At 36.7% G+C, this 25224-nt stretch overlaps 3 protein-coding genes across 5 annotated transcripts; 1 reads left to right on the top strand and 2 right to left on the bottom strand.

Moving 5' to 3' along the window:
* The first annotated feature begins 413 nt into the window (after positions 1–413).
* LOC110854983 (SEC14-like protein 2) lies at positions 414–6539 on the top strand. Its single transcript, XM_022103410.2, has 6 exons — positions 414–662; positions 1225–1303; positions 1482–1525; positions 4915–5029; positions 5659–5949; positions 6246–6539. Exons 1-6 carry the CDS (start codon positions 537–539, stop codon positions 6413–6415), a joined length of 825 nt encoding a protein of 274 aa, XP_021959102.1. The 5' UTR covers positions 414–536; the 3' UTR covers positions 6416–6539.
* Positions 6540–10172: 3633 nt separating this feature from the next.
* Positions 10173–16566, bottom strand: LOC118437069. 2 transcript variants are annotated; one of them, XM_035855845.1, is made up of 5 exons: positions 16300–16566; positions 13722–13871; positions 12152–12774; positions 11245–11482; positions 10173–10678 (listed from the first exon to the last, which is right to left on the bottom strand). In XM_035855845.1, the coding sequence occupies exons 1-5, from the start codon at positions 16478–16480 to the stop codon at positions 10605–10607; spliced, it is 1266 nt and encodes a 421-aa protein (XP_035711738.1). In that variant the 5' UTR covers positions 16481–16566; the 3' UTR covers positions 10173–10604. The 2 variants fall into 2 exon arrangements, with proteins under 2 accessions (XP_035711738.1, XP_035711737.1); XM_035855844.1 differs by lacking the exon at positions 16300–16566 and adding an exon at positions 15130–15445.
* A 1922-nt stretch (positions 16567–18488) lies between these two features.
* On the bottom strand, positions 18489–23579 carry LOC118437097. 2 transcript variants are annotated; one of them, XM_035855889.1, is made up of 4 exons: positions 23223–23579; positions 20893–21509; positions 20185–20330; positions 18489–19172 (listed from the first exon to the last, which is right to left on the bottom strand). In XM_035855889.1, the coding sequence occupies exons 2-4, from the start codon at positions 21299–21301 to the stop codon at positions 18810–18812; spliced, it is 918 nt and encodes a 305-aa protein (XP_035711782.1). In that variant the 5' UTR covers positions 21302–21509; positions 23223–23579; the 3' UTR covers positions 18489–18809. The 2 variants fall into 2 exon arrangements, with proteins under 2 accessions (XP_035711782.1, XP_035711783.1); XM_035855890.1 differs by lacking the exon at positions 23223–23579 and having other exon boundaries at positions 20893–21616.
* Between the last annotated feature and the right edge of the window lie 1645 nt (positions 23580–25224).

Genomic DNA, 25224 nt, shown 5'->3' with positions numbered 1-25224 from the left:
TTCTTTAACCTTAGCATTCGTACAAATATCCAAAGTACCTTAAAGTACAAAAGTACCTAAAACTGACAAATGCATTCATACCCTAACCAGTTTTTCTTCCATTTCGTACAGGGTGGTTAAAATGTCACGCTACAATGGAAAACTTTTTGATTGGAAAAATTCCTAAATTTTCATTAATTACCGAAATTTTGTCTCTAAAATCAACATTAGAAAAATTTTGTCCTCAGTTTTGGTAATAATTATAAAAATCTCAGTCCACAATCTTGTAAATAATGGAGATTTAGGGGTTTTCCCTCTGACAAATTTTCCATTGTAGCGTGACATTTAAATCACCCTGCATGCACACGCTACTCCAATATTTATAAGGTTGAATGCCTAATTAAAATAATTTTCCTCAAGGTGGAGATCAACCTTATTACGTTAGGTTAGTGTCAGATCTACCACATGCCCCAACTTTTAGCTGGGTACGGTAGAAATATCAAATTTCAGAAAATTTAATTCATGTAGTTGTTACATATTTATTTGATAATTCTAAAATGCGTGGTGGGAAATGTGTCTCGAACCTGGTGGCCGGTGCTGCTATAATTTTGGCAATAGTAGGAGCAACAGTTTGCCTGGAAAATTTAAGTTTGACACAAGTAGAGAAACAAAAATTGGAACAGGTAAGGATGTGCAATTAATTTGATCTATTGACTTGAATACATTCTAAGAAATCCGATGATAGATGTTACTACAGTCATCGTAGATAGCATTTGCCATGGTGGTAGTGGGTTGCCTCTGCGAGTAGCACAGATTTTTTATATGTATGCGGTGACTAAATTGTGACGTAAGATAAGCATCTGGTAACGTCACGTGTCGGTGATTAATTTATCGGGTGATACAATTTATTAGAGCGCAGGTTCTACATATGTAGCATTACATATTTATAGAAAATTACAGTTTCAAAATTTTAAAATTTCAGATTAATCAGTTCTTGATTAATCAGTTTTTCAAGCAGTCAATATTATGTATCCTACCTGGATCAGGCAAATAAGACTTCTTCAAGATTATTTAGTGTATATATTTCGTATTAGTGAGATTGAGCAATTATGTATGCTGATTGTAGTAAATATTGTAAATCCAGCAGGAAATTCAAATATTACTCAGACTTTGATTGGTTAATACAGACGTACTCCTTCCGCGTTCGTATTTACATAACCTTAACAATATTTTTTTTCATTTCAGTTGAAGCAAGCCATTTCCAGCATCAACTTCCCGATACATCGAATGAAGGAGGAATTGAATTTGGTGCGATATCTGAGGGGTTAGGATACTAACTAAAGATCATTTTACTATTCGTTCAAACAAATTGGGGCAGAAAAAGCTGCGAAGTTGTCTGTTATATTCACAGATTTTCATATTTTCGAAAAATTTGAAGACGTTTGTCCATATTTTTGACCGAACTTGAATGCTTATTTAAGCCAAACTATTTTCAATGTTAGCACGACGATGGGACGTGCCAGGAGCGAAGGATATGCTGCTCCAGGTAAGTTAGCAATCGTCCCGTGCAATTTAAAAGTTTTGTAGAAATTACACAGAAGATTGTCCATATTTCGAATTTTAGAATATATTTCCAAAATATTTGTGCAATATTTCTAGTATATTATTTTATTTAGAACTTTGCTAAACTCCGTTTCACAGTACTTGAGTTCATCACATGGAGTACATTAGGCGAATGAGCCGAATTATTTTATTAAGTAGCTTCAGCTACTTTATGTGAAGACTTTGTCTGTCTGTCTGTCTTTCTGTCTGTCTGTCTGTATGTCCGTCTGTCTGTCAGCAGGATATCAGGAGAACGGATCGAGATAATCGAAATCGGTTTTCGCCATCATACATAGGACCCCAGGGGGAGGATCCTATCAACTTTTGGGGGCAACCGGACCACACCCCCTTTGGCGACAGGGGGTGTGGTCGGGGCAAAATGAGATTTTTAGTGCAATTTAATCTATAGGTGAAATAGAGTAAAATTATGTGTTCCGGAGTTGTGCCAGACCCCCTCGGCGCCAGGGGGTGTGGTTGGGGCAAAATGAGATTTTTAGTGCAATTTAATCTATGGGTAAAATTAGGTGAAATTGAGTGAAATTAAATGAAATTAAGTGAAATTAAGTGAACTTAAGTGCTTCCCCGATTGTGCCACACCCCCTCGGCCCCAGGGGGTGTGGTTGGGGCAAAATGAGATTTTTAGTGCAATTTATTCTATGGGTAAAATTAAGTGAAATTGAGTGAAATTAAATGAAATTAAGTGAAATTGAGTGTTTCCCCGATTTTGCCGCACCCCTTCGGCGCCAGCGGGTGTGGTTGGGGCAAAATGAGATTTTTAGTGCAATTTAATCTATAGGTGAAATAGAGTAAAATTATGTGTTCCGGAGTTGTGCCACACCCCCTAGGCGCCAGGGGTGTGGTTGGGGCAAAATGAGATTTTTATTTAGGGTAGAATTAACAGATCGTATGGATGACATTTTTTGAAGTGGTTTATTCACGAGCTTTCAGGGTTCAACTGCCCCCTTCTTCAGGTGTAAAAGTGTACAGGAAAAAATTTTTAAATTTCATGGAAGATAATATTTTCAAAATTAGATGAAGTTGTTGACATCAGTGAGGTCGCTGGGTAACCGGGCTAGTAGTTGGGCGTATAAGCGTTGGCGCTAGGGACAGGAGTAGCGATGTCCAGATTGGGTTTATTTCCATACCTAAATCTCGATTTATTTTATTAATTGTGTTCCTGATCAGCAATCCCTCCTTGAATTTCCGGTGGAAATATCGCTCCTCCCTATGAATAAGAGTTGCTGACTCTGTTTGGATCCTGTGATTATTATTCTCAATTATGTGTGTTGCAATCGCAGATTTAGTATTCTTCTTTGTTAAATCTCGTTCGTGTTCTTTTATCCTTTCCTCCATGGGACGTGATGTCTCTCCAATGTATGAGGAACCGCAGTCACATGAAATTTTATATATTCCAATTTTAGGGGGTACCTCTTTTTGCTTGTGGGAGCAGATTTTGTTCCCTATTTTTCTTCCAGGAATGTAGCCAAAGTCGCAATTTAATTTTCTTCTGAGAAAATTTGTCAGGTGATGAGTAACGGGACTCATGTATGGTAGAATGATGCGTGGTTTATCGTCTTCATTTGCATCTCCTCTTCTGGAACGCATCCGTTGTATCCGAGATTGTATGAGGGTGTTTGGGAAGTTGTTGCTTAATAGGTGGGTTCTGACATGCTGAATTTCTTCCTCAAGATATTCGGGATCAGAAATTATAAAAGCACGATATAGTAATGCGTCAATCACGGAGATCTTGTGCGATGGATGATGGTATGATGAATAATTTAAGTAACGTCCGGTGTGAGTAGCTTTCCTAAACACCTTTCTCCTGAGTTGATTTTCTTCGTCTCTAATTAGCGTCACGTCTAAAAAAGATATTTGTCCATTTTCTTCTTCTTCATAAGTAAATTGGATATGTTTGTTGAATTGATTGAATTCTTTTTGTAAATCTAGTGTTGCGTCATAGTTCATAATGCAGAAAGAATCATCCACGAAACGTCGGTAAAGGTCAATTTTTGGGTGGTCTTGTACAACTTGAGATTCAAAGTACTGCATGTATAGTTCGGCGAAAACGGGACTGATTGGAGAGCCCATTGGTGTACCGCTGGTTTGTTGGAAAAACATGTCTTTATATTGAAAATAATTGGATTTGATACAAAGTTGTAGTAAGTCTAAGATGTCCTTTGCTGTCAAACTTGTATAAGATTTCCAATTTGATGTTTCTCGTAGTAGTTTTTCAATGTATGTTATAGTTTCCGGAATGGGTACTTTGGTAAAGAGGGAAGCTACATCAAATGAGACCATTTTTTGATGGGGTTGGAGTTTGTGGTTTCTGATTTGCTGGGAAAATTGATTTGAAAGATTTTAAGATTTTGCTAAGATGGGAAGCAATCTTGTAAGAAGGGGAGTTCCGGAAGTCGCATATAGGTCGTAGTGGAGTGCCAGTTTTGTGAATTTTGGGTAGTCCATAGAATATTGGGGCTTTTGAATTTCTTGGGAAAATGGAATTGTAAACGCTTTTGGATATTCTTTTGGTTTTGTACAGGGACTTCAATTTGATTTGAATTTCTTTTTCTAGTCTTGTGGTTGGATTTTCTCGAATCATTTCATACGATGGATCAGTCAGCGTATCCATGATTTTGTTGTTGTAATCATCTTTGTTCATTATAACTGTTGCATTCCCCTTGTCTGCAGGACAAATAATGATATTCTTGTCTTGTTTAATTGATCTAATTTTTGGAGGGATCCATTGGTATGATTTAATATTGTTGTCGGGTCGATTTTTGTATGAAGACAATATTCTTGAGAGTCCGCTTCGTACAGAGTCTTTCTTTTCTTCGGATATTTCAAGATCTTGCAAACAGCATTCTAGAGAGATGCCTGATTCCACAATGAGTTCAGATTGGTTGCGTAAATTTTTTGAGATTTTTATAAAAAATTAATCTATAGATGAAATAGAGTGAAATTAAGTGTTCCCGAGTTGTTCCACACCCCCTCGTCGCCAGGGGGTGTGGTCGGGACAAAATGAGATTTTTACAAAAAATTAATCTATAGGTGAAATAGAGTGAAATTAAGTGTTCCCGAGTTGTGGTGGGACCGTTTGGGGTGAAGTACGTCTGAAGCTACTTCCGTATGCGCGTTTGCGACGGTTTATTTTATTATTTGAGACGAGTTATTTTTATTTTGGCGTAAAAATCATACGAAATTGGATAATTTAAACCCCAAAATAAGGATAAGTGGTATCAAATAATAAAATAATTCGGCTAATCTACTCCACGTGGTGAACTCATGTAACGTGAAATGGAGTTTAGTAAGAATATAAAACTTGCTTCCCAATAGACGGTGAAGTGGTGGAAGGACAATAACATGGATGAAATCCATACTGAAGACTGGTCAAGTGTTGCGAAAGAGTATCCCATTAATACAGATGGAGTCGATAGAAATGGACAACCAGGTACAGAAATTTTCAGCGTTTGGGGCCATCCATACATATATTACGTCATCAAAAATTCTCGATTATATCACCCACCTACCCCACGTAAACATTTAGGGGTAGGAAATTTTAACATGGGAAAGATAGGAAGATCTAAACCACCCACCCTTTAAAATCATGACGTAATATATGGACGCTCTATTTCTCACTTAAAATGGAGGTTTCCAAAGTTGTGGTGACAAACTTTGCCCAAAATTAGTCTCAATCGATCAACGATTTTTAAATACATAACTGGTATGAAATTTGCAAAAGACACTATCTTCCAATGGTCATGTTCGGCAAAGATATTTGCATTTAAAAAGGAAAAAATCGTAGCATATTTTGGAAACTGTCACCTTAAGGTCGCTTTTCTGCTCAAAGGATACAAACATTTATATCCGCCAAACAATACCATTGGGTAATCTTGCCTGTTTTTAATTTCGTAAGAATTATGTAAATTGGCGCTCGATTGACACTAATTTGCCCAAATTCTTAGGGCATACCCTAGGAAACCTTAATCGGAAATTTTAACCAGAAACTATATATATTTCCTATCATCAAGAAACCCAAGAATATTTTAAAAACAAATTTTTCCAAAAATCTTTTCCAAGTTTTCGTCTTTTCCATCGGGGACTGGGATCTCCGAAGGGCCGCTTTGCAAGGCAAGCTAGACCTCGCCATCCGCCATTTCATTAAAGGATTTGACGAGGTTCATGTGAAATCTATTGAGTATAATAAATCCGGAAAGTCGAATGGAACCCAGTGGAATTTTATCAGCAATTTGGACAAGCTCTCTCGTCAACAGCACCTCTGCATCCCATGTCTTCGCTTTTATACGGGAATCATGCTCATGTTTGAGTCACATTATCCCGGCTCGACTGAAAAGATTTTCGTGATAAATGGTTAGTCAATGTTGTCAAATTACACTCTTAAAAATAATGTTAACCTTTTGAAAAGTAAATACGCTCTAAATTAAGAAAACTATACTAAATCCAGAGTAATGTGGACTTGAGAGCAAGGTTTGCTCCAGGTTTAGGATAGATGATAGGCCATGCACAAAGCACGTGATCGGTTTTCGGGAAATTTTGATCGCTTAATATGTTTTTAATTTTCCAAAGGGTACCATTATTTTTAAGAGTGTACATAAATAAATTATAAATGTGGACATGTTGGAATAAGTAAATTTACATTTTTTCAGCCCCTTCAATCTTTTCCGTGATCCTCACCCTTGTTCAGCCAATTCTATCTCCCGAGACGTATAAGGCGTTACAGATTCTCGGCACCAACAAGGAGCAGTGGGGCCCCATCTTATTCTCTCACATTGCGAAGGATCAACTACCAGAAAGCGTGGGAGGGTCGAGAACCTAAATATTTACGACGCAAATAGTCGTCAGTGTTGAGCAATGCATACAAATTATTAAAATTCCTTGTCTAAAGAAATATCAATGAGACCATTATCGAATAATAAACATTTAGTTACTCACAATCCTGACCTCGCAAAGAAAACCTCGTCAACATCACCTTTTTATCCCATGTCACCGCTTTTATACTGAAATCATACTCATGTTTGATTCAAATTACCCCTGTTCGGCTGAAAAGATTTTAGTTATAAATGGTAAGTCAATATTGTCGAATTGCACACTGAAAAACAGCATTAGCCTTTCAAATTTTATAAAGCATGATAATACGGCTTAGGCAGGACTAACAATTCTACAGTTTAGTAAGTTAATAAAATGGAATTAATAACCAAGTTTGATTCGAAATTGCTGAGCAAGCAGATTGTTTTCACTAATAACACATGTCCCACTTACCCAGTTCATCCACATAACCCCGACTACCCTGACTATACGCAAAACCCTGGTAAAACCCCTGGGTATAGGTTTCCAATACCAAAACCCACAGGGTTTCCTTACCCTGATTAGAATTAGCTGGGAAGGGTAGTGTAAATAAATAAATCCTACTTCCACCCATTTCTAGATAATTCCACCAGGACAATGTTCACTGATTTGCTCTGCTTTATGTTGGCATATACAAAGGAGATATTTATGGAATTTTAACTCCAACATTCGAACACAAATAAAAATATTTTCTAACAACATTGAAACCATCCCACATCCGGACCTGGAATGTAAACAAGGATTTAATCCAACGGCTCGTTTATAGTCTAGAATATCAATACATCAATAATTAAACGGTGACCGGTTTTCTGCACACGTGTACTTCCGCGTTTTCACTTCTACACTTATATTTTCCAAAGACATGGAGAACTACAAACCGTTACTTGAAATATGAGACAAATAAATTTCAGTCCCATCCAGGTATGTAGCTAAATAGGAACACTTACTTTAATATGTAAACCCCTTGTTTTAATTTATGTTTAACATAAAGTTAAATCAGTCATCACCTCAGTTTCAGACGGACTTAATCGCTAGTATTTTCCCAATAATGGTGGGCAAACACGAGTCTTAAATTATTTATTAACAGAGACACGACAGAGTTTAAGTTATTTAAGTACACGTATCCCACTACCGATATTTTCATCCGCCTTCAATCATCATTTTCAGCAGCCAGCAGATATTTATTAGCTCACGAATCTACATTCCTGATATATTCCTGCCTTCAGAAGCATCTTATTTCAAAATGTTTCCCAAAGATATCTATCTCATCAAACGTAACCTTAAGCGTGCCTGTTACTACCGATGTTTACCCATACAATGAGATGCCAAACAGGAAAAGGTAGTCGTAATAGGAACACAGTCACAAAAAATCGTCATTTTGACCTTGTTTGTAAACTTTTTAATATCGCTTTGTCGCCTTTTCGCAACCTTTGTCTACTCATCCAGTTTAATTGATCAGGCAGAGGCTGCCACGGGGGCGATGCTTTACTCGGCCGGATTTCTAATAAGGTGTGACCTTCCAGTCGACCAAATTACTGTACAGCTTGCCAATTTTCTGAATCGTCATCCCAACAATGAATTTGGTATGGTCGTACATATCTACATATTTTTACTCGATACATTTAAATTCTTGCTAGTTTTTTTGCAACACGTTTAGAGTTTTCTTTATATCTTGGTGTGGAAAAATGAGTTCCCACGGCTAAGAGATTTTTTCTTATAAAGTCAAGTTACTACATATGCTTATCCTTTGTACCGACCTTCGTTTTTTTTATCTCACAAAGCATTTTACGATACTAAGGATACGAAGAAAACCTACTCCATGCAACTTTGCGGGGCCTTTTAAGATGGCATTAATACCATCTTGGTAGTTAATGGCAACACATTTGGGTGGAAAAGACCCCCACTGGCCAACTACTTGGCCGATCATGCCCATCTCCGAACTCATCCTTACTTTTGACCCGAAGATGAAGTGTGCAAAATTTCAAGTCGATAGCTTGTGTTTAAAGAGAGCTATCGTGCGCACAGACGGACGGACAGACAGACATCTTAGTAAATCTATAAGGCCATCTTAAAAGGCCTAAAAACAGGATATCGTCAGTATTTCGCAATTTTTTATCTATATGGCGACTACCTTACATACTTACCAAATACTGATTCATTTCAGGCCTCACTAAACCCTCAAAACTCCAATTGTGCATCCGATTCTTACGCTGGTGCGTGGAAATTACAAGCTTAATAATTTCAGCAACCGTATCAGCCCTCTCATTCCTGAGTCCTTGCCAGCCCACCCTACTCACTTCACTGATCTGCTCAGAAGGAGACGTTTTTAACCGAAAATCTCAAACTACTGTATTCATAAACCAATTATCCTTAGCTACCGTGGAATTTATAGCATTTCAACAACTAGTTACTGCAATGGCTTATTACATAGGAACCGTTTTGTTAGAAGGGGTGGCATTTATATCGCTTTCAAGATGAGCAATTTAAGTCAAACGTTAAATTCTTGGAATGGATGGGAGCTTATCGTAAATTGAAAATTTTCGAGAAACTGCTAAATTCTTGCATAAAATCGCGCATCTTTCTCACCACAGTACTTGTAGTGCCTGGTTTTCAAATTTTAGTATGCGGCACAGCCATGCAATTGTTACATTCCGGGCAGGCATCTCACTTCGAGGCATACCTGTTTCTCTGGACTTACATTTTGGTATTGGTCTTCTCGATATTGCTGTTCTCAGCGCCTGCGCGCATAAATGATTTGAGCGTGAAATGGATCGCGAAATGTAAGGGGAGGTGTGGCAATAAAATTGAGAATAGGTTGCAATAGTCGTTAATGCCGTTGAGACTGGAGTTTGGTAATAATTTTGTGGAAACTTTGACTCCGCTGGTAGTGCAAGAATTTTGTGTGAGACAAACGGTTTCAGGTCTTCTTCTGGCGAGTTAGAATTCTATAGAAATTATTGTTCGATACAATTAATGAATGATAAGTATGTACATACATAAGTATCTATTCGGTCCATCAGGCTAAGGACTATCCTACAACATTGGATACATAATAAATATGTAATTATTTAGGGACTATCAATAAGTAAATTGTCACGGAAGATGTGGGAAGAAGGGTCTAAGGCTCCAATGATACAAGTCTATATTCATGTGTTACCCTTTTGTAGAGTTAGGTCTAGAAAATCGCGATTTTTGCGTCACGTAATTTATGCACGGCCCCTTAACGGCGTTTACTCGATGGTCATAGGTATGTAGCTGTGTTTATAAAATTAGTAAAGCGTGGCCCGAAGTTTAAATGGTATAATAAAGGTTTTTAAATGAGACTAGTTAAAATCATGTAAATCAGCAACAAATTCATGATTTGTTTAAGCTTATTTTTGCTCTATGAGTAGATACCCGGATACTTCCGGATACAGTTAGCATGTAATATTCGAAATATGCGAAATCCAAAAAATCCAAATTTTTTGAATTCGAAGTATCCGGATTTGGCAGCCCTGGTTGGTTCAAGCTAGCCAAAGTTAATCAATTTTGCATTTTCTACATTTACTGGCTAATTTATCTTCCTCGGATGCAAATATCCTTGGCGAACGTAACCACTGGGAGGCAAGGTCATTCGCATATTTATTTCAAACTAATTAACCTTGTAATCGATTCACACTTTAGTTTGATCAAAATCGGAGAACATATGTAAGTATGGTAGGAGACTAATTGTTATTCTCGTAAAGAAATACATTTGAATTCAATGAGTATTTATTCGGATTCAATTACACGTTGGCCAAAGTCAGGGAGATATTTATGCGGAACTAAAATATTTTGTTTGGCACAGAAATAAAAAAACTGCAAATAATGTGTACACCCTACCTCAGACTTTTGTGTTGTCCGTAGTTTCTCCTATGGGAGTGATGCCATGATGAAAATTTGTATTCAAAAATTAAAGGTTGGGGAATTGCATGCACTTTTGCCATGACAACCACTCAAATCCGCAGCAAAATTGTATCCAATTGCCCAACTTTTAATTTTTGAATACAAATTTTCATCCTGGCATCACCCCTTTAGGAGAAACCACGGACCATAAAAAAGTTTATGCACACTGAATCTACCCATATAGAAATACGAAACATTTACTTTTTTAAGATACATACACAAATTTAAGCACAAATTTAAGATAAATTTCGGTCATTCAGAGTTTTCAGCTTTTCTTCTAGCTCAAGTATATCGTCGTAATGCGGAGGCACTGAAACCAAAGGAATATTTACATATTTAAAGTCCTAGATAAATTTGCTTGTCAAACTTTGCTTAGGGGAACGTGCATAGATAAAGAAATATAGATAATCCGAATTTTTATCCCTAAGGGGGGAGGGAGGCAGTCCAACATTTTAAACGGAAGCTATATATACACTCTAAAATAATTTGGAGACCAATCGTCACCCCCGAAAGAACAACAATTAATAGTGCTCCATTTTTGGGTAATGATTAAGTAGACGTTTTCTCACCCAAAAGAAATATATAAGTGAAAAACTCGTGTACCAAACACACCTTACGTCGGCACTAACTAAATTCTGTCGTGCCCGAAAAATCTTATTGTCAGATAAATATGCTAATTTTTTGTAACCCAGGACCTTTTGTTACAAGACTTTTCCTTGGGTGACAAATCATTTCCGTAAACATAGTCTAAAAATTGGGAACTATATATGCATGTATGTACACAGTACCTCCGCGGGTGACAATTTGTCTCCAAATTATTTAGAGTGTACCCCTCTTATTTTATGAAGGTTCCTTAAAAACATTTAATTAACTGACATGTTTCCATCGAGATGAGGGACCCCCGACGAGACGGGACCCGAGAGTACGACGGTGGAAAGAGAGATGACACGGATTGTGACCTCATCCTGGCAAAAAGGCCTGGTCTCTGGTCCCCCTGGGTACCGGTTCTACTGGTATCGTGCTCAATGTCAAGGGTCCCTGTCGCGCAGAATATTTCCTCTTCTCCTCCTAAATTTCTTGGGTAAGAAGAATCCAAGGGGAAGACAACGTTGAACTGTCAATATTAAAAGATTCTTTAAATAAGTTTAGTCTGAGGGACGTTTATAAAATGCGTTAAGAAAATTTAACTTTTTTTACTACACACATGACCCAGTAGATTCACGTTAAGGATATGAATTTCAAAATATGGAGATATATTCATAGAAATCCAGTACTTCAGTAATATCAAGTGTACTCATACGCATATGTACACTCTTAGAAATGGGGTTACCATAATAACCAAAAAGTAACCGTATGTAACTCTACCACCGTAGTTATGAATTTGTCACCAACTGGTTATAAATTTATTAGCTCTGGTGACAATTTAATACCAAGTCGGTGAAACTTCATAATTAGTCGGTGACAATTGTAACCACTGGGTGACAAATTCATAACCACGGCGGTAGAGTTACATACGTCTACTTTTGGTTATAATCGTAACCCTATTTATAAGGGTGTATGTATGAATCTATCAAACCAACTATAATATACATACTGTAAGAAATCCCATGATGTAAAGACTCGGTATTAAAGTTTTACCGTATCGGCAGCAAATTTTTAGGGATCTGTACATATAATTTTAATATCAAGCGTATCAATCAATATATGACTGATTATATCAGATTTCTAAACGTGTAGCTGAATTACAGGTGTGTATACGAACGACCCCCTAATTGATTATTACCTTCAAATAGTGCCGAATTTTCAATCCCTCCTCCTCCCCAGGATTTTGGTTAAATGATGCAACCAGCATTTTATCGTCGTCCCCAATCCTGTACTTTGGCTCATTCAAGTGCGCACGGTACGTCAGTTTTAAACTGTTTACCGGGTTTTCCTCCGATTTTGCGTCGATCACTGTCTCCCGGACTTTGATCCGTCGGGAAAAAATCCTTTGTACGACAGAGACCTCAAACAGCACCGGGATTTCTGTACCACTGCAATTTTCTTGGGTAAATGTGACCGTCAACTTGACAAGGATGGGTCGTTTGGGCCAAAATGTGTAAAATTTGTGGGGTGAGGTGACCTCAATTGTGACATTTTTGGTCGTTTTTGTCCATCTGAGGGATTCCCACGTGTTTTGAAAAGATATCAAATTATGTCCTCGAAATCGTGGTAGACTTCTTGCAGTAATTATTTTATATCCGTGTTGTTCCGTCCGGAGATAAAGTACGAGAAAGAAATCGACGTGATATAGAATGGTGGCGGGGAGTTGAAGTTCGTGATTTTCGGGGAGCCGAATTTTGAACGGGAATGAGGGTGGATTTCGTAACTTTGTGGGAACGAACGGACCTTCACCTTTCTTTAGACCTGTGCGCACAATTTGAATAATTATGTAAAAATAATAATCAGATTGGTAATGGATGGATAATTATGCTCTCTGATTTTGGGGAAACTAATAATGGATGTCTTCCAACTTATGCTTACAGATTTGGGCCAAACTAGCGTCAATGGATCACAAATATAATTAATATGAAATTTGCAAATAACACAATCTGCAAATGTTCAAGTTTATCGGAGATATTTGCATAAAAATAAGAGAGAATGCATCCTCAAGGCTGACAGATTTTTCGCTTTCCCGGTTTGGATGCAAATATCTCCGCTAAAGTTGAGCATTGGCAGATAGTTCCATGTGCAAATTTCATACTAACTATATTTGTGATCCATTGACGCTAGTTTGGTCCAAATCTGTGAGCATACGTTGGGAGACCTCCATTGTTAGTGTAAGTATGTATGTAATTAGATTACAAATTTAATTAATGTGGAATTTGCAAAACATAATCTTTTAATGCGTACATGTGTACGTTTGGCAAAGCTATTTTCATTTTAAGGAGCCCAAAATTCAGCAAATTTCATATTCAAATCTCATATTAATTAAATTTGTGATGGATTTTAAGAAATTTTAATTTTAAGAAATCTGGGAGCATACGATGGTGCAGTTCCATTCTGAGAAACTGGTGGATAATAATGAGTACACTCTTAGAAATGGGGTTACGATTATAACCAAAAAATAAGCGTATGTGACTCTACCGCCATGATTAGGAATTTGTCGCCAACTGGTTATAAATTTATTAGCTCTCGTGACAATTTAATACCAAGTTAGTCAAACTTTATAATTAGTCGGTGACAATTGTAACCAATCGATGACAAATTTATAACCACGCGGTAGAGTCACATACATTTACTTCTTGGTTATGATAGTAACCCCTTTTCTAAGCGTGTACATATTCTTTTTGCACATTGTAACCAAATTTTACCGCTTTCTGCTCCAGAGAGTAATGCAAACAATCTTGAGTGGCAAATAAATTCTGAATTTTCTTCCGGTGCAAGTTGCGCCAAAGGGATTTGACACTTTCTTCCAGACGAGTCCATGGTTGTGGTTTGTCCATGGAACTCTATTACGAGTGCTGTAAATAAATACAATACATAAAATAAAAAATATTTATAGACTTTTGAAAATAAATGCAGTCTGAATTATTTAACTAACTAAACCCAGAGTAACGTCAACTTGATCAAGAGTAAAGTTTACTCTGGATTTAGGACGGTTTATTCAATTTAGAATTGAGAGTGAATTTACTTTTTAAAAGGGTTACATTATTTTTAAGAGTGCCTGTAGGGCTACATAACTAGCAATAAATAAATTAGGTACACATTGTCACATATCGCAGACACAGCAACATTTCGATGCCTCGTTATTAAAATTGCAACCGCTTGGTACTAAAATGATACGGGACGGTAAAAATATGCTTTGGTTAAACTTTCATGCCAAGCTATTATGTAATTCAGGGTGGTTAAAATGTCAGGTTGCAATGGAGAATTTTTCAATAGGAAAAATTAGTAAATTTCCATTAGTTACGGATATTTTACCTCTGAAATTCATTATTTTGAGAATTTTGTCATCAGTTTTCCATAAATTTTGATTAAAATTGATAAAAATCTCGATCCTAAATCCGTAACTAATGGAAATTTCCGAATGTTTCTCATTGGAAAATTTTCCGTTGTAACCACTCTGTACATACACCGTGTTAAGCAGGGTATTCCGACCTGGGTTTTAATGGGTTGGGTTTTATTGGGTTTTAATGGGTTTTAATGGGTTGTAAATGAATAGAACCCACTGGGTTTTACCATGTTAAGTGGGTTTTATTTGGGTTTTAATGGGTTTTATTGGGTTTTAATTGAGTTTTACCTTAAAACTACATTTTAAAAGTTAAATACATCTCCTATACGTTAGAAGACGTTATCTCAATTCATTCTAAAGCAGTTTACTTCATTACTATTCTAATGTATGAAAATTCGGAACAAATCAATAATTGACTCCATCCTTTAGCATCACAGATTTCAAGTGTTATTAAACAAAAATAATTTCCGAATAGATACAAATTCCGAATTATTTTTGATAAGTTATTACTTAAAACTAATAAAACCCATTAAACCCCATTTAAACCAAATAAAACCCATTAAAACCCATTAAAACCCAAATAAAACCCAATTAACATGGTAAAACCCATTAAAACCCATGGGTTTTATAATTTTTGATTAAAACCCTGGGTTTTTCCGAACCCTGGTTAAGTACTATCAATACCACCTCGGTAAAGTTATGTACATATCTATGACCACCCCTTGGTATCATTTTAATACAAGATTTCTAACAGGGCACTTATTTACCGTAATGCTGCCACTGGTCACTATCCGAAATTGCATCCTCCCCGGGTGGCCGATTGATCTTTAATTTTCCAACAATTTCATTCCCTCTTCGCTCCCCAGTTAGAACAATTGGTATAAATTCCCTTTTCCTACGAAATGTCGAACTTGAACATGACCCACCAGAACCTCTCGCCGTAACGGCGAACATTATCGTGAAAATTAATCGTATTTTCAAAATTTGTATTCCAAAAATGGAAATATTTTTCGGGAATGAAGTAGAACATCTGGATTCTCCGAGTTACGTAGTAATCAATGAACCTATGTATGTCTGACCAAGTTTCTGAGCAATTCCATGTTAGACTAATGTATGTATGTACATACTTATGTATTAGCTGATGTGGGTCACCAGTTCTGGGAATACACTCTGATACCCGGGTAGCAATATTGTACGTATGCACATACATGGATGAAAATGCGAGATGCCCGAGGATTTATGAATCAGACATGATCAGAAATCCTGTAAATATTTATGTGCACTGTTAGAGAAATCTTGTTTAATGATTTCTCGGTATTACATATCGTCGGACTAATTCTAAAACCACCTAACTGCGGTCTCATCTTAATTCTAAAACCACGTAAGTGCACTCGCTTCGTAATTCTAAAACCACCTAAGTGCAGTCAATGTTTAATTCTAAAACCACGTAAGTGCATAACAAAAACATTGAAAATAACCTGACTGCAATTCCAAAATAGTATGCAGTTCATTACTTTTACAAGATCACACTATAAACTTATGAAAATTAACTATTTTGGAATTGTAGTCAGGTTATTTTCCTGGTCTCTGTTATGCACTTACGTGGTTTTAGAATTAAATTTTGACTGCACTTAGGTGGTTTTAGAATTACGAAGCGAGTGCACTTACGTGGTTTTAGAATTAAGATGAGACTGCACTTACGTGGTTTTAGAATTAGTCCGACGATATGCAAACTTTCTACTATTTGGTATTAAAATTATACCGATCCATAAAAGTCTAGTGTACATACGTAGATACGGTAAAACTTTAATCCGGAACTATGTTTTACTACGCCATATCACTTATCAATACATAGCTGATTTGCAGAGTCAATAATGAGAACGGCTCGGTATTATTGTAATACTGAATTTCTTAGAGTGTACTTATTTATTATTTACCATAATGATCCCACTCGTCACTTTCCGGGATTTGATCCCGGATTGGCCGGGTTATCTTTAATTTGCCACAAATTTCGTTTCCTCTTCGATCCCCAGTGAGAGAAATTCTTGTATATCCCCATCTACCGGATGTGACATGATAAGTTAAACTAGGATATCCACCCGTAGCGGTGTAAATCATCACGAAAATTAAAATTTTCTCTATTTTTGTTGATTAAAATTGAGTCGGGAATGAAGATGAAAGCGGAAATGTTTCCAGGAATCGGGGAGAACATCTGGTTTCTCCGAGTTATTTACTTACAAAGTAATCAATATTTCACCCAGTTTTTGAGCAATCCTATAGAAATGCGAGTATACACGTGTAGGCTGGTGAGTCAGCAACACGGAGAATTCGGGTTCCGGATTGATCGTCGACAAACGAGTTGTCGACACCTCATTGGTCGACAAACAACATGTCGCCAAACCAACTAGTCGCCAATCCCATCTTGTCGACAGAAGACTGATCGGCACAGTAGATCGGTCGACATGGCATATTGGTCGCCAATTTTAATTGGTCGACAAAATATGTACGTATTGGTCGACATTGAATATTAGTTTACAGGGAATTAATATGTACATAGCGTACAGAATTAAGCTTGAATAGCCTCACGCAAGACTAAAGGAAGAAGCTTTGAATGAGCAGTTGCCCCCTTTAAAAGTGGTCAACAAGGTGAAATTGATGTATCCAATTGACGTGGGAAATAAATTACGACATAATTAACCCATAAAATAAGGAACTATCCTCATGGAATATTTGGGCAGTGGATGGAACCTTAAACATTACGGGCAACTGATGACGATACCCAGGATTACACCTGATGAAGACGTAATTCCTCTGGCCTACGCCTTTCCCCCGACAAGTCAGCAGAAAGCCATCGTCACGTTTTTGATAAACTCTGTGATAATGGTAAGGATGGAATTTTCTGATTTTTTTTAACTGGAGTAGGCTATAACATGATTGGGACGAATTGCAAATGCCAGCGAAAATCTGCACGTGGCACAAAACGAGGTGACGAGCCTGAATTTCAGGAAGCTTTAACACAAATTATTTTGTTGCCTTATTCTGCTCGGGCGCCATCTAAGCCATCCTCATCATTCGACCAATCATTCTCCTCACGTTTAATTACCTCTCGTCGTGGAAAACGATACCTGCTTGCTAAGTCTGCTTGTAAAGCTAATTCGTTTGGATTAAAACGTGTAATATTTTTTACTGGATAATTATTGCGAAAATCAAGTGTTTGCATATACAACTTCCCTTGCAAGTATTTCTTCAAACTTTTAATTGGCGTCGACTAGTTTATTGTCGACCAGTTGAGATTGGCAACCAATATGCCATGTCGACCGATCTACTGTGCCGACCAGTCTTCTGTCGACAAGATGAGATTGGCGACTAGTTGTTTTGGCGATATGTTGTTTGTCGACCAATGAGGTGTCGACAACTCGTTTGTCGACCATCAACCACTAACCCGGAGAATTCAGTCAAATACCCGGGTACAAACATACGAATGCATACATGGATATGTATAAGTGCTAACTGGTTAGGTATGAATCAGGCAGACACTAGCGCAGCAATGCTGTAGATGAACAAGCATTATTAAAAAACTGATAAAATCTACACTTTTCTTCTTTCCTTATAATTTATGCATGCATGTATATTTCATAACTGGACGAATTAAATTGTTGCAGATACATAAATAAATATACATACTTATTTATGCATAATGAGCTTTGAAATTACATCAAATTCACAAATGCATGCGACAAAAAATTATAGGTTTGATCATAAATACCTGGGAAGCTAAAAAATGCATGGTGGTCATGTCACCGGGCTTAAATGGTGCAAGTTGTGCAATTTATAAATTGGGCTTTCGCTAATCCAGCTTCCATTAATCTTGGGATAAATTAGTTTCCAGACGCACATTTACTTATAACCTGGGTATTTATTTTGCTGCAAACTCTATCACCGGATAAGTTCCTTTTGATAAAAACGTAACGTAAGCAGCACAGGGGTCTAAACTCAGGGAATTCTGCAATGGCGGAAAAAAATCATATATTGGTATTATGAATGATTATGTAGTGCAACTTTAAGAATGTAAAATTTTAGCTAATTTTCGCTCGCAAAAGTTTTTAACACATGAATACCTGATGAATGAATAGAGCAGTAATTTATTTCCTGTAAATAAATATGAATATTACAGAATAAAGACACTTTCTAATAAATATGTCATTAAATTCCTACAAACAATATTGTTAATAAGTACATACCTATTTAATTATTTTATGGGTATTTTTTTGTACTCGCTTTATGTATACACTCGCTTTGAACACTCATTTTGTACACGGATTTGATGCAGTTGACATAATTTAGAGTGGAAACTGCATTTAAGTACTCTTCAAAGGGTTACATAAAGTTGTTTGTACGGCTAATAATATTTACATATTTACAAATAAATCGTTTGATGTCATGTAAATTAAATCCTCTCCAACTTTAAGGTGAAACTTAAACAGCTCTTTATTTCGACAAAGTCCCTATCGCCTAACTGATCCTTAAAGTCACATCGCTCCACCGCATAGGCGACGGTGTACAAGTAGTCATTGTCCTGGATAATGACCATTTTGGGGGCTGGCGGCGTGGTGTATGAAATAGCGTATTTGTGACAATTGTCGTCGTCGACTTTGAAATTGACGGGATTTTCACTTTCCTCGAGAGAGACGACGTCATGGAAATAATCCTGAACGTAAATTTCGAACGAGTATTCTTTTTTGTCGGTATGGTTTCCGTTGGGGGAGTGATTTGCGGGTAGGATTAGGAGGACTTGTTGGGTTCTGCACACCTACATAGATATGTACAAATTTGTAATCTTGTAACTTTGTGAGTTAAAGGTATTTAAATCATTATTAATTGTACCCTCTTATAAATAATGGTAACCTTATGCGCTCCGAATTCCATATAAAGTATGTAAACTACGTATACGAAAGCCTAAGTAAACTTTCTTTTTTATTACGCAAACTCTATTCTTATTTTAGAATTGCTAATTGCGTAAACATACATACGTGACTTAAGTCAACTAGCAACCTAACAATGCGATGGTGTAAAGTGCAATCCACGAATTTGGTTAAAATTTTAAAATCATGTTGTCCAAGTCAATATAAACAACGTTTCTGGAGGTAGTTTATGCGATGGTTGGAATTTGTCAAAATATTTAAGGTCAAAGTTGAAAAAGGGTCGATTCTTACCTGGTGGAGGAAGCAAACCTCACTCCAGTTCCCTTCGAAGGGAAAAATTCTCTAGTTTTCAACTCTGATCCCAAATATTTTGACAAATCCACACCATCCCAGAAACTGCCTCCAACGGAACGAAACGCTGAAACGCTGGTTGTATTGATTTGGACGACAAATGTGATTTTAAAATTTCAACCAAATCAGACAGTTGCACTTTACACTATCGCATTGCATAAATGTATGCAAGTAAATAAATTAAAAGGTATTCTTAAACTGTTATTTATCTATGTATGTACAACTTTTCTCTGAATTTAGAATACATGCATACACACATATTTACTTTACTTTGTATTGAATTCAGAGAGCCTCTACTTTTTAATACCGTAACAATAGCGTAAATTGTGGACAAGATAATATCATGTATAGATTTATACATTTATATCTCCGAAAACTAAATATGTATTTCGACCTAAGAAGAATTGGGCCATAAAATATGTGAATTTTAGTTTTCCCACTCCTAAATTTTTAAATGGCTTATCAGGGTTTGTAAAAAAACATGTTTTAGCACGTATCGTATTAAGTACATAATGCGAAATATTTTTTAGAGATGAGCTACATACATACCTTTCCGTTTTTCCAAAGCCAGGTTTCATCCCTTCCTAAACTGGCCCCCCGTCCGATTGGATCCGTGGTGAGGGATGGTTTCCAAATTGAGATTCCCATCTCTCCGTTATCTCCCAAGATTGAATTGATATTCATGACAGAGCTACCTAGAAGTGTGCGAATAAATTGAAATATGTACTTAATTATTGTTTACTCAAGAATGTGAACTCTAAATAAAAGGTGTTAAATTTACTTAAGGAGGAGTAAAAAAGAGGGCACGAAAATTTTGAGAAAAAAATTACTTACATAATCTTCGATATAAATTCTCCACGGCACTTGAATTGCAATTTTACCATCCTAATCATTACCCATTGTTATCATCCTCTTTTTCCAACTTTTATCAATTTAACACAACTCTTGTTTATTTAGAGTGCATTGAAATTATTTAACATCACTTCAAAGCAAAATCGACGAAGTTAAAAATAATGTTATACTATTGATAAGGAAAAGTAGTCTTAAAGTCTTAGATACCTGGGAATTAAGTAAATAAATAAGATAACATTATTATCAAGAGTGTAATTATTCTCAGCTGTGCGCATATTTATGCTGGTTTGATTTAATTAACGACGCAAGATTATAGCACTTCTAAAAATGCAGTAAAGTATGGACCTGTCCGGAAGCTGTGGGGATATTTCGAACAAAAAATATATTTATCACAGAAATAAATACCTTTCGCATCATCCTTAACGACAAGTCCTTCATCCTTCCATTCCTGTACGAGGAGAAAGTTCAGGGTAAAGTCGCACCCTCCGAAGGCTGGAGTTACCCGGGTTAACGAAATATTGATGCGGGTCGAATTATTATTTTTCTTCTCGGGTGGCGAATTGGCGTCATATTTCGTCCAGTATTTCGTCCTCCACGTGTCGGCATGGTTGTAGGAATAAATTTCTGGTACTGCATTTTCTCGTTCTGTGTCGAGACTCATCAGGACGCAACTGACGCCCATTAAGATAATAAGAAGGGTGGCGGGAATAGCTGCAACTGCAATCAGGGCGTAAGTGTGGGGATCCAAACAGCTTTCCTTTTGTGAGTTTTGATTTTCATTTTCGCCTTTGTGAATTTCAGACTTTCTCGACATGGCTCCGGTTGTTTAATATTTTTTAATACTTAAAGACAGGCCGTTCTCGGTGTGGAATGGAAGCTGACCGTTATTATTGTTTAGTTGATGCAGAAGGGTTGAACAGGAGAAAGCTTGCTAACCTTTTATATTTTTGAATAGACTCCACAATAATAAACCGGAGCACTCTTAAACATCGCCCTAATGAAGTGTCAATGAACTCTGAACTCTGTATTAAATGAATATGTATATTAAATCCCGAGTAATGCTTAATTGAGAAAGAGTAAAGTTTAAGCAGGATTTATTCACAATGGAATATTCTTTTTTTTAAACACACCGAGATTATGCAGCAAGTTATGTACATAGTCAGAAACACTCAAGTGTCAACGGCTGATTTCACGAAAAGTACTCATTAGAATTAAAAATGGATACGCACATTGGAAAGCCAATGCGATTTCGATTCCGAATCACTTTTCCATTTTAAATTATTCGAAAAAATGACCCCAATAGAAAACTTTGAAATGAGGATGTCGGCGATTTTTTCCTCACTTCGAGAATGAGCAAAAATTCTTCAATTGAAAAATATTTAAAATACCTCAAACTCAAGTCTGACGTAGCCATGTGTATACTTAAAATGTGAGTAGAACCTTGGGCTACAACAAAACGTAAACCACACCCACCTAAAAAATCTTAAATTGCCCCAAAAGCTTTCAAAGCCAGAACCTGGCAAATGCACGATATATTTGTTAAAAGTGACCCCAGAGACCAGAGGGTCAAAATAAAAAATCATTATGCAGAGCATAAATAACCTTGTCGTCAGGGTTTCGAAATGCGGTAACCATCATACGCTTACTACTTCTCAAAATTGAGAAAGATTAAAAACCCCAAAATTTTTCTTGTGAGGTACGCGAAATTTGTTATCTCCTGAAGACAGTTTTCCACTTGAGATCTTTCTTACTTTGAACGTATATTACAACCCGTAATCAAATTGTCTATGCGCTCCATATATGTAAGTTTCCTATCAAAAAATAAAATCCTTAAAAATGTCATCCTTGGATTTGCATGGAGGAAGTTAGTCCAAAAAGGGGAAAAATTCCCCTTTTCTACAGAAATCAGCAACCAAAGCCAACCATGATGCGGAAGTTGGCCTCTTGCATGGTGTAGAATCCAGGATATATATACTACTCAAAAATAATGGTTGGACCTTTAAATCGGTAGTTGTTCCAAAATATGATGCAAAAGTTGTCAAAAAGCGGTTTTTTCCTCATTTTTGTGACTTTCACACACCGCATGGATATGGCCACAACAAACAGACCACATCCCTTTCAGTAACGACTAAGGGCTTAAATTAAAGATAATCGCATGGTCTAAATCCCCCGAAATAAGAAAGGTTTATAAAAAATGATTACTCGTATTCCCGAGCATTTTTTTCATGAAAACTAGTGCGTACTTTTGGCAGGGCTTGTTTGTCTCTTTTTTAATTGGCAATTTTCACATAAGATATTAATTTTGATGATTGAGCATTGTTTCTGGATTAGAATTTCATTGGCTTTCCAATGAAGGTAACCAGAAACTGATAAACGGAAAATTACAATATTTACAGCGTATTGCATCATTGACACTTGAGTGTTTCCGACTATGTACATATGAAAAAATCTACCCAAAATTAGGAACATCTAACTTGAATGGTCCCTTCGAAGAAAAATATTTTGGAGCACAGTTCGCTCACGCGTCCGCTATTACGGAGGAAAAATGAGAGTATCTTTGCATGAAGGCCACTATTTTTTTCAAATACGGCATTTAACGGAAAATGTCACGTTATTCCTAATTGTTGGGTAGTTCTTCATTTACATAACTCGCTGCATAGTCCCTCCGTAATTAAAAAAAAGTTCCATTGTTAGTAAATATAGCACAATTAATTTATAATTCAGACAGCACTTACGTGTCTGTGCACTTTTCAAAAGGGTGACATTATTTTTAAGAGTGTCATTACAATTAGGTAGTCAGAATTCCCGCAAATTTGGGTAAACATTGTTAGAAACCTTGTGTAGATACGTGTGTATGTAATAATTTCTCGATATTAAAAATGGTATTTTCGCTTGGCTTTAAAATTACACTTCTCTTTAAAAATTTGCCACCAATCTGGTAAAACTTTCTCCCAGTGAGTGAAATTCCCTTCTCTTCAACATGAACGCGCGCCCGTCAAGGTGAATATTTTTGCTAAAATTGATTGTAATTTTTCGTTTATAAAATTGAGACTGCAAATATTTCTGGAAATCAGGGAAAGCATCTGATTTTTCAAAGGTATCAATCTTACCCAGTTTTTGAGCGAGGAGATGGAGATGCGAGTTGGTGAGCTTTCACTCGGATACCCGGGTACTGTTGTATGTAACCGTGCATAAATAACATAATCATACGGATGAGTAAGTGGTTTAGGTTTTGCTCTTGATAAGCTTGACAAGAGTAGGATATGGGAGGGTAGAGACGATTGGGCTTTTTGATGACGTAACACATGAACGTCCCCTTTATGTTGGCATGTATGTATGTATAGGGTTGCGAGTAAGGAGTACCGATAATTTACTCTGATGCCCGGGTAATGATGTTGTACAACATGGATGTGAGTACGGGATGGTTTGGTACTGACCATGAGAAATCCTGAATATTTACATGCATGAACTCTTAAAAATCTGGCAGGGTAACATGAATGCACCGTTCTGGTATTGATCTACGTTGTAATAATAACTTTCTGCCGGATTTGTGGTAGTTTGTTTATGAGTGGTATATTTTATTACCACGCCATTATTACATAAACTATAATTCGTCTTATTATAAATGCCGTAGAGTCACATGTATAAGGTATATTTATGGCGGCATAATATGTATATCTTAAGGTCACGCACAGGTCAGCGGTCACGATTTTTTAACTGGTGGGATAAAAAAGAAATTTTGCGGATATTGTTGACTTTCCAACAATTTTTCTGGGATGGTACAAGGCAGAGAAGAAAAGTAAACTATAGTGACCCTACATATACAATTTTGCTGATGCCCACAAGAATTTGGTAACTGAAGGACAGGTTTGTATGTCATAGAGTTTGAGGTCTTGACCCTGGCAAACCTCAAGGAATTAAAATGTCCAACAACATAGTTACGCTGTCCTAATGTTTTTGTATATTTCACGTTTGTTTTTATTTATTCTGTCCTTATTGTCGATGTGTCATTAAAAAGTCTTTTTGTATCCTGCATGCACATACTTATATACATATCGTTGCATGTAAAAGTCTGATACGAGAATACTTGTAATATGTTATAACTTTTAAACCGGTCTAATCGACGAACACATGAATGTGACGTTCACATGAATAAAAGTAAATTACGTTGAAGGATTTCTTAAAGATGTTTATCTTGTTGCTAAAAGCATAGACATGCATTTATAGCACACTTCATAGAAATTTGGGTACCATATATGTAAATTTAAAAGTCTGCGTGCAAAATTGGTTGCAGAGGTGGCCGTGGGAGGGTGGGGTCCAAGGGACAAATGTCCCCACGATTACTTGATCTCCCTTTCATCTGCACATGTTATACAATCAAATCTCTCCCATATTCTGTAAGGCTAATGTCCCCAGACATACCCGTGCCTCTGCGGCCACTGGGTGCGAGAGGAGTAAGTTTACGAAAAGACAAATGGTGCATTAATCCCAATTTGACTTTGTACGACTATCTTTTTTATGTGGCATCGGCTCCATAGCCTCCAATTTCAATGTAAATCCAAACGAATACGGCCCACGTGTCTATTGTTCACGCGCAAAAATATTGTCCACTTTTCACTCAAAAACATTGATCATAGTGGACATAAAAAATATACCTGGGCATTTGTCCTTCAAAGCTATGATAGGCGACGTAATGAAATCCGCTTTATCCAATTATTCATTACGAAATAAAGTTTT

This window comes from Folsomia candida, unplaced genomic scaffold (genome assembly GCF_002217175.1).
Source record: "Folsomia candida strain VU population unplaced genomic scaffold, ASM221717v1 Fcan01_Sc011, whole genome shotgun sequence".
NCBI classification, from domain to species: domain Eukaryota; kingdom Metazoa; phylum Arthropoda; class Collembola; order Entomobryomorpha; family Isotomidae; genus Folsomia; species Folsomia candida.
Note: the sequence above shows the minus strand (reverse complement) of the source record. Positions and strands in the feature narration are given on the sequence as shown.

Bases quoted from the DNA above. Each gene is read 5' to 3' on its own strand.
- LOC110854983 (XM_022103410.2), top strand. From the start codon at position 537: ATGCGTGGTGGGAAATGTGTCTCGAACCTGGTGGCCGGTGCTGCTATA. The intron at 1,304-1,481 runs GTTAGGATACTA...TTTCAATGTTAG, and splicing joins TTTGGTGCGATATCTGAGGG to CACGACGATGGGACGTGCCA. The intron at 5,950-6,245 runs GTTAGTCAATGT...ACATTTTTTCAG, and splicing joins AAAGATTTTCGTGATAAATG to CCCCTTCAATCTTTTCCGTG.
- LOC118437069 (XM_035855844.1), bottom strand. From the start codon at position 15,316: ATGTTCGCCGTTACGGCGAGAGGTTCTGGTGGGTCATGTTCAAGTTCG. The intron at 11,483-12,151 runs GTAATAATCAAT...TAATATTGACAG, and splicing joins AAATTCGGCACTATTTGAAG to TTCAACGTTGTCTTCCCCTT. The intron at 10,679-11,244 runs GTCAGTTAATTA...CTTTGGTTTCAG, and splicing joins CCTCATCTCGATGGAAACAT to TGCCTCCGCATTACGACGAT.
- LOC118437097 (XM_035855889.1), bottom strand. From the start codon at position 21,301: ATGTCGAGAAAGTCTGAAATTCACAAAGGCGAAAATGAAAATCAAAAC. The intron at 20,331-20,892 runs GTATTTATTTCT...GCACACTTCTAG, and splicing joins CGTTAAGGATGATGCGAAAG to GTAGCTCTGTCATGAATATC. The intron at 19,173-20,184 runs GTATGTATGTAG...ATATCTATGTAG, and splicing joins GGCTTTGGAAAAACGGAAAG to GTGTGCAGAACCCAACAAGT.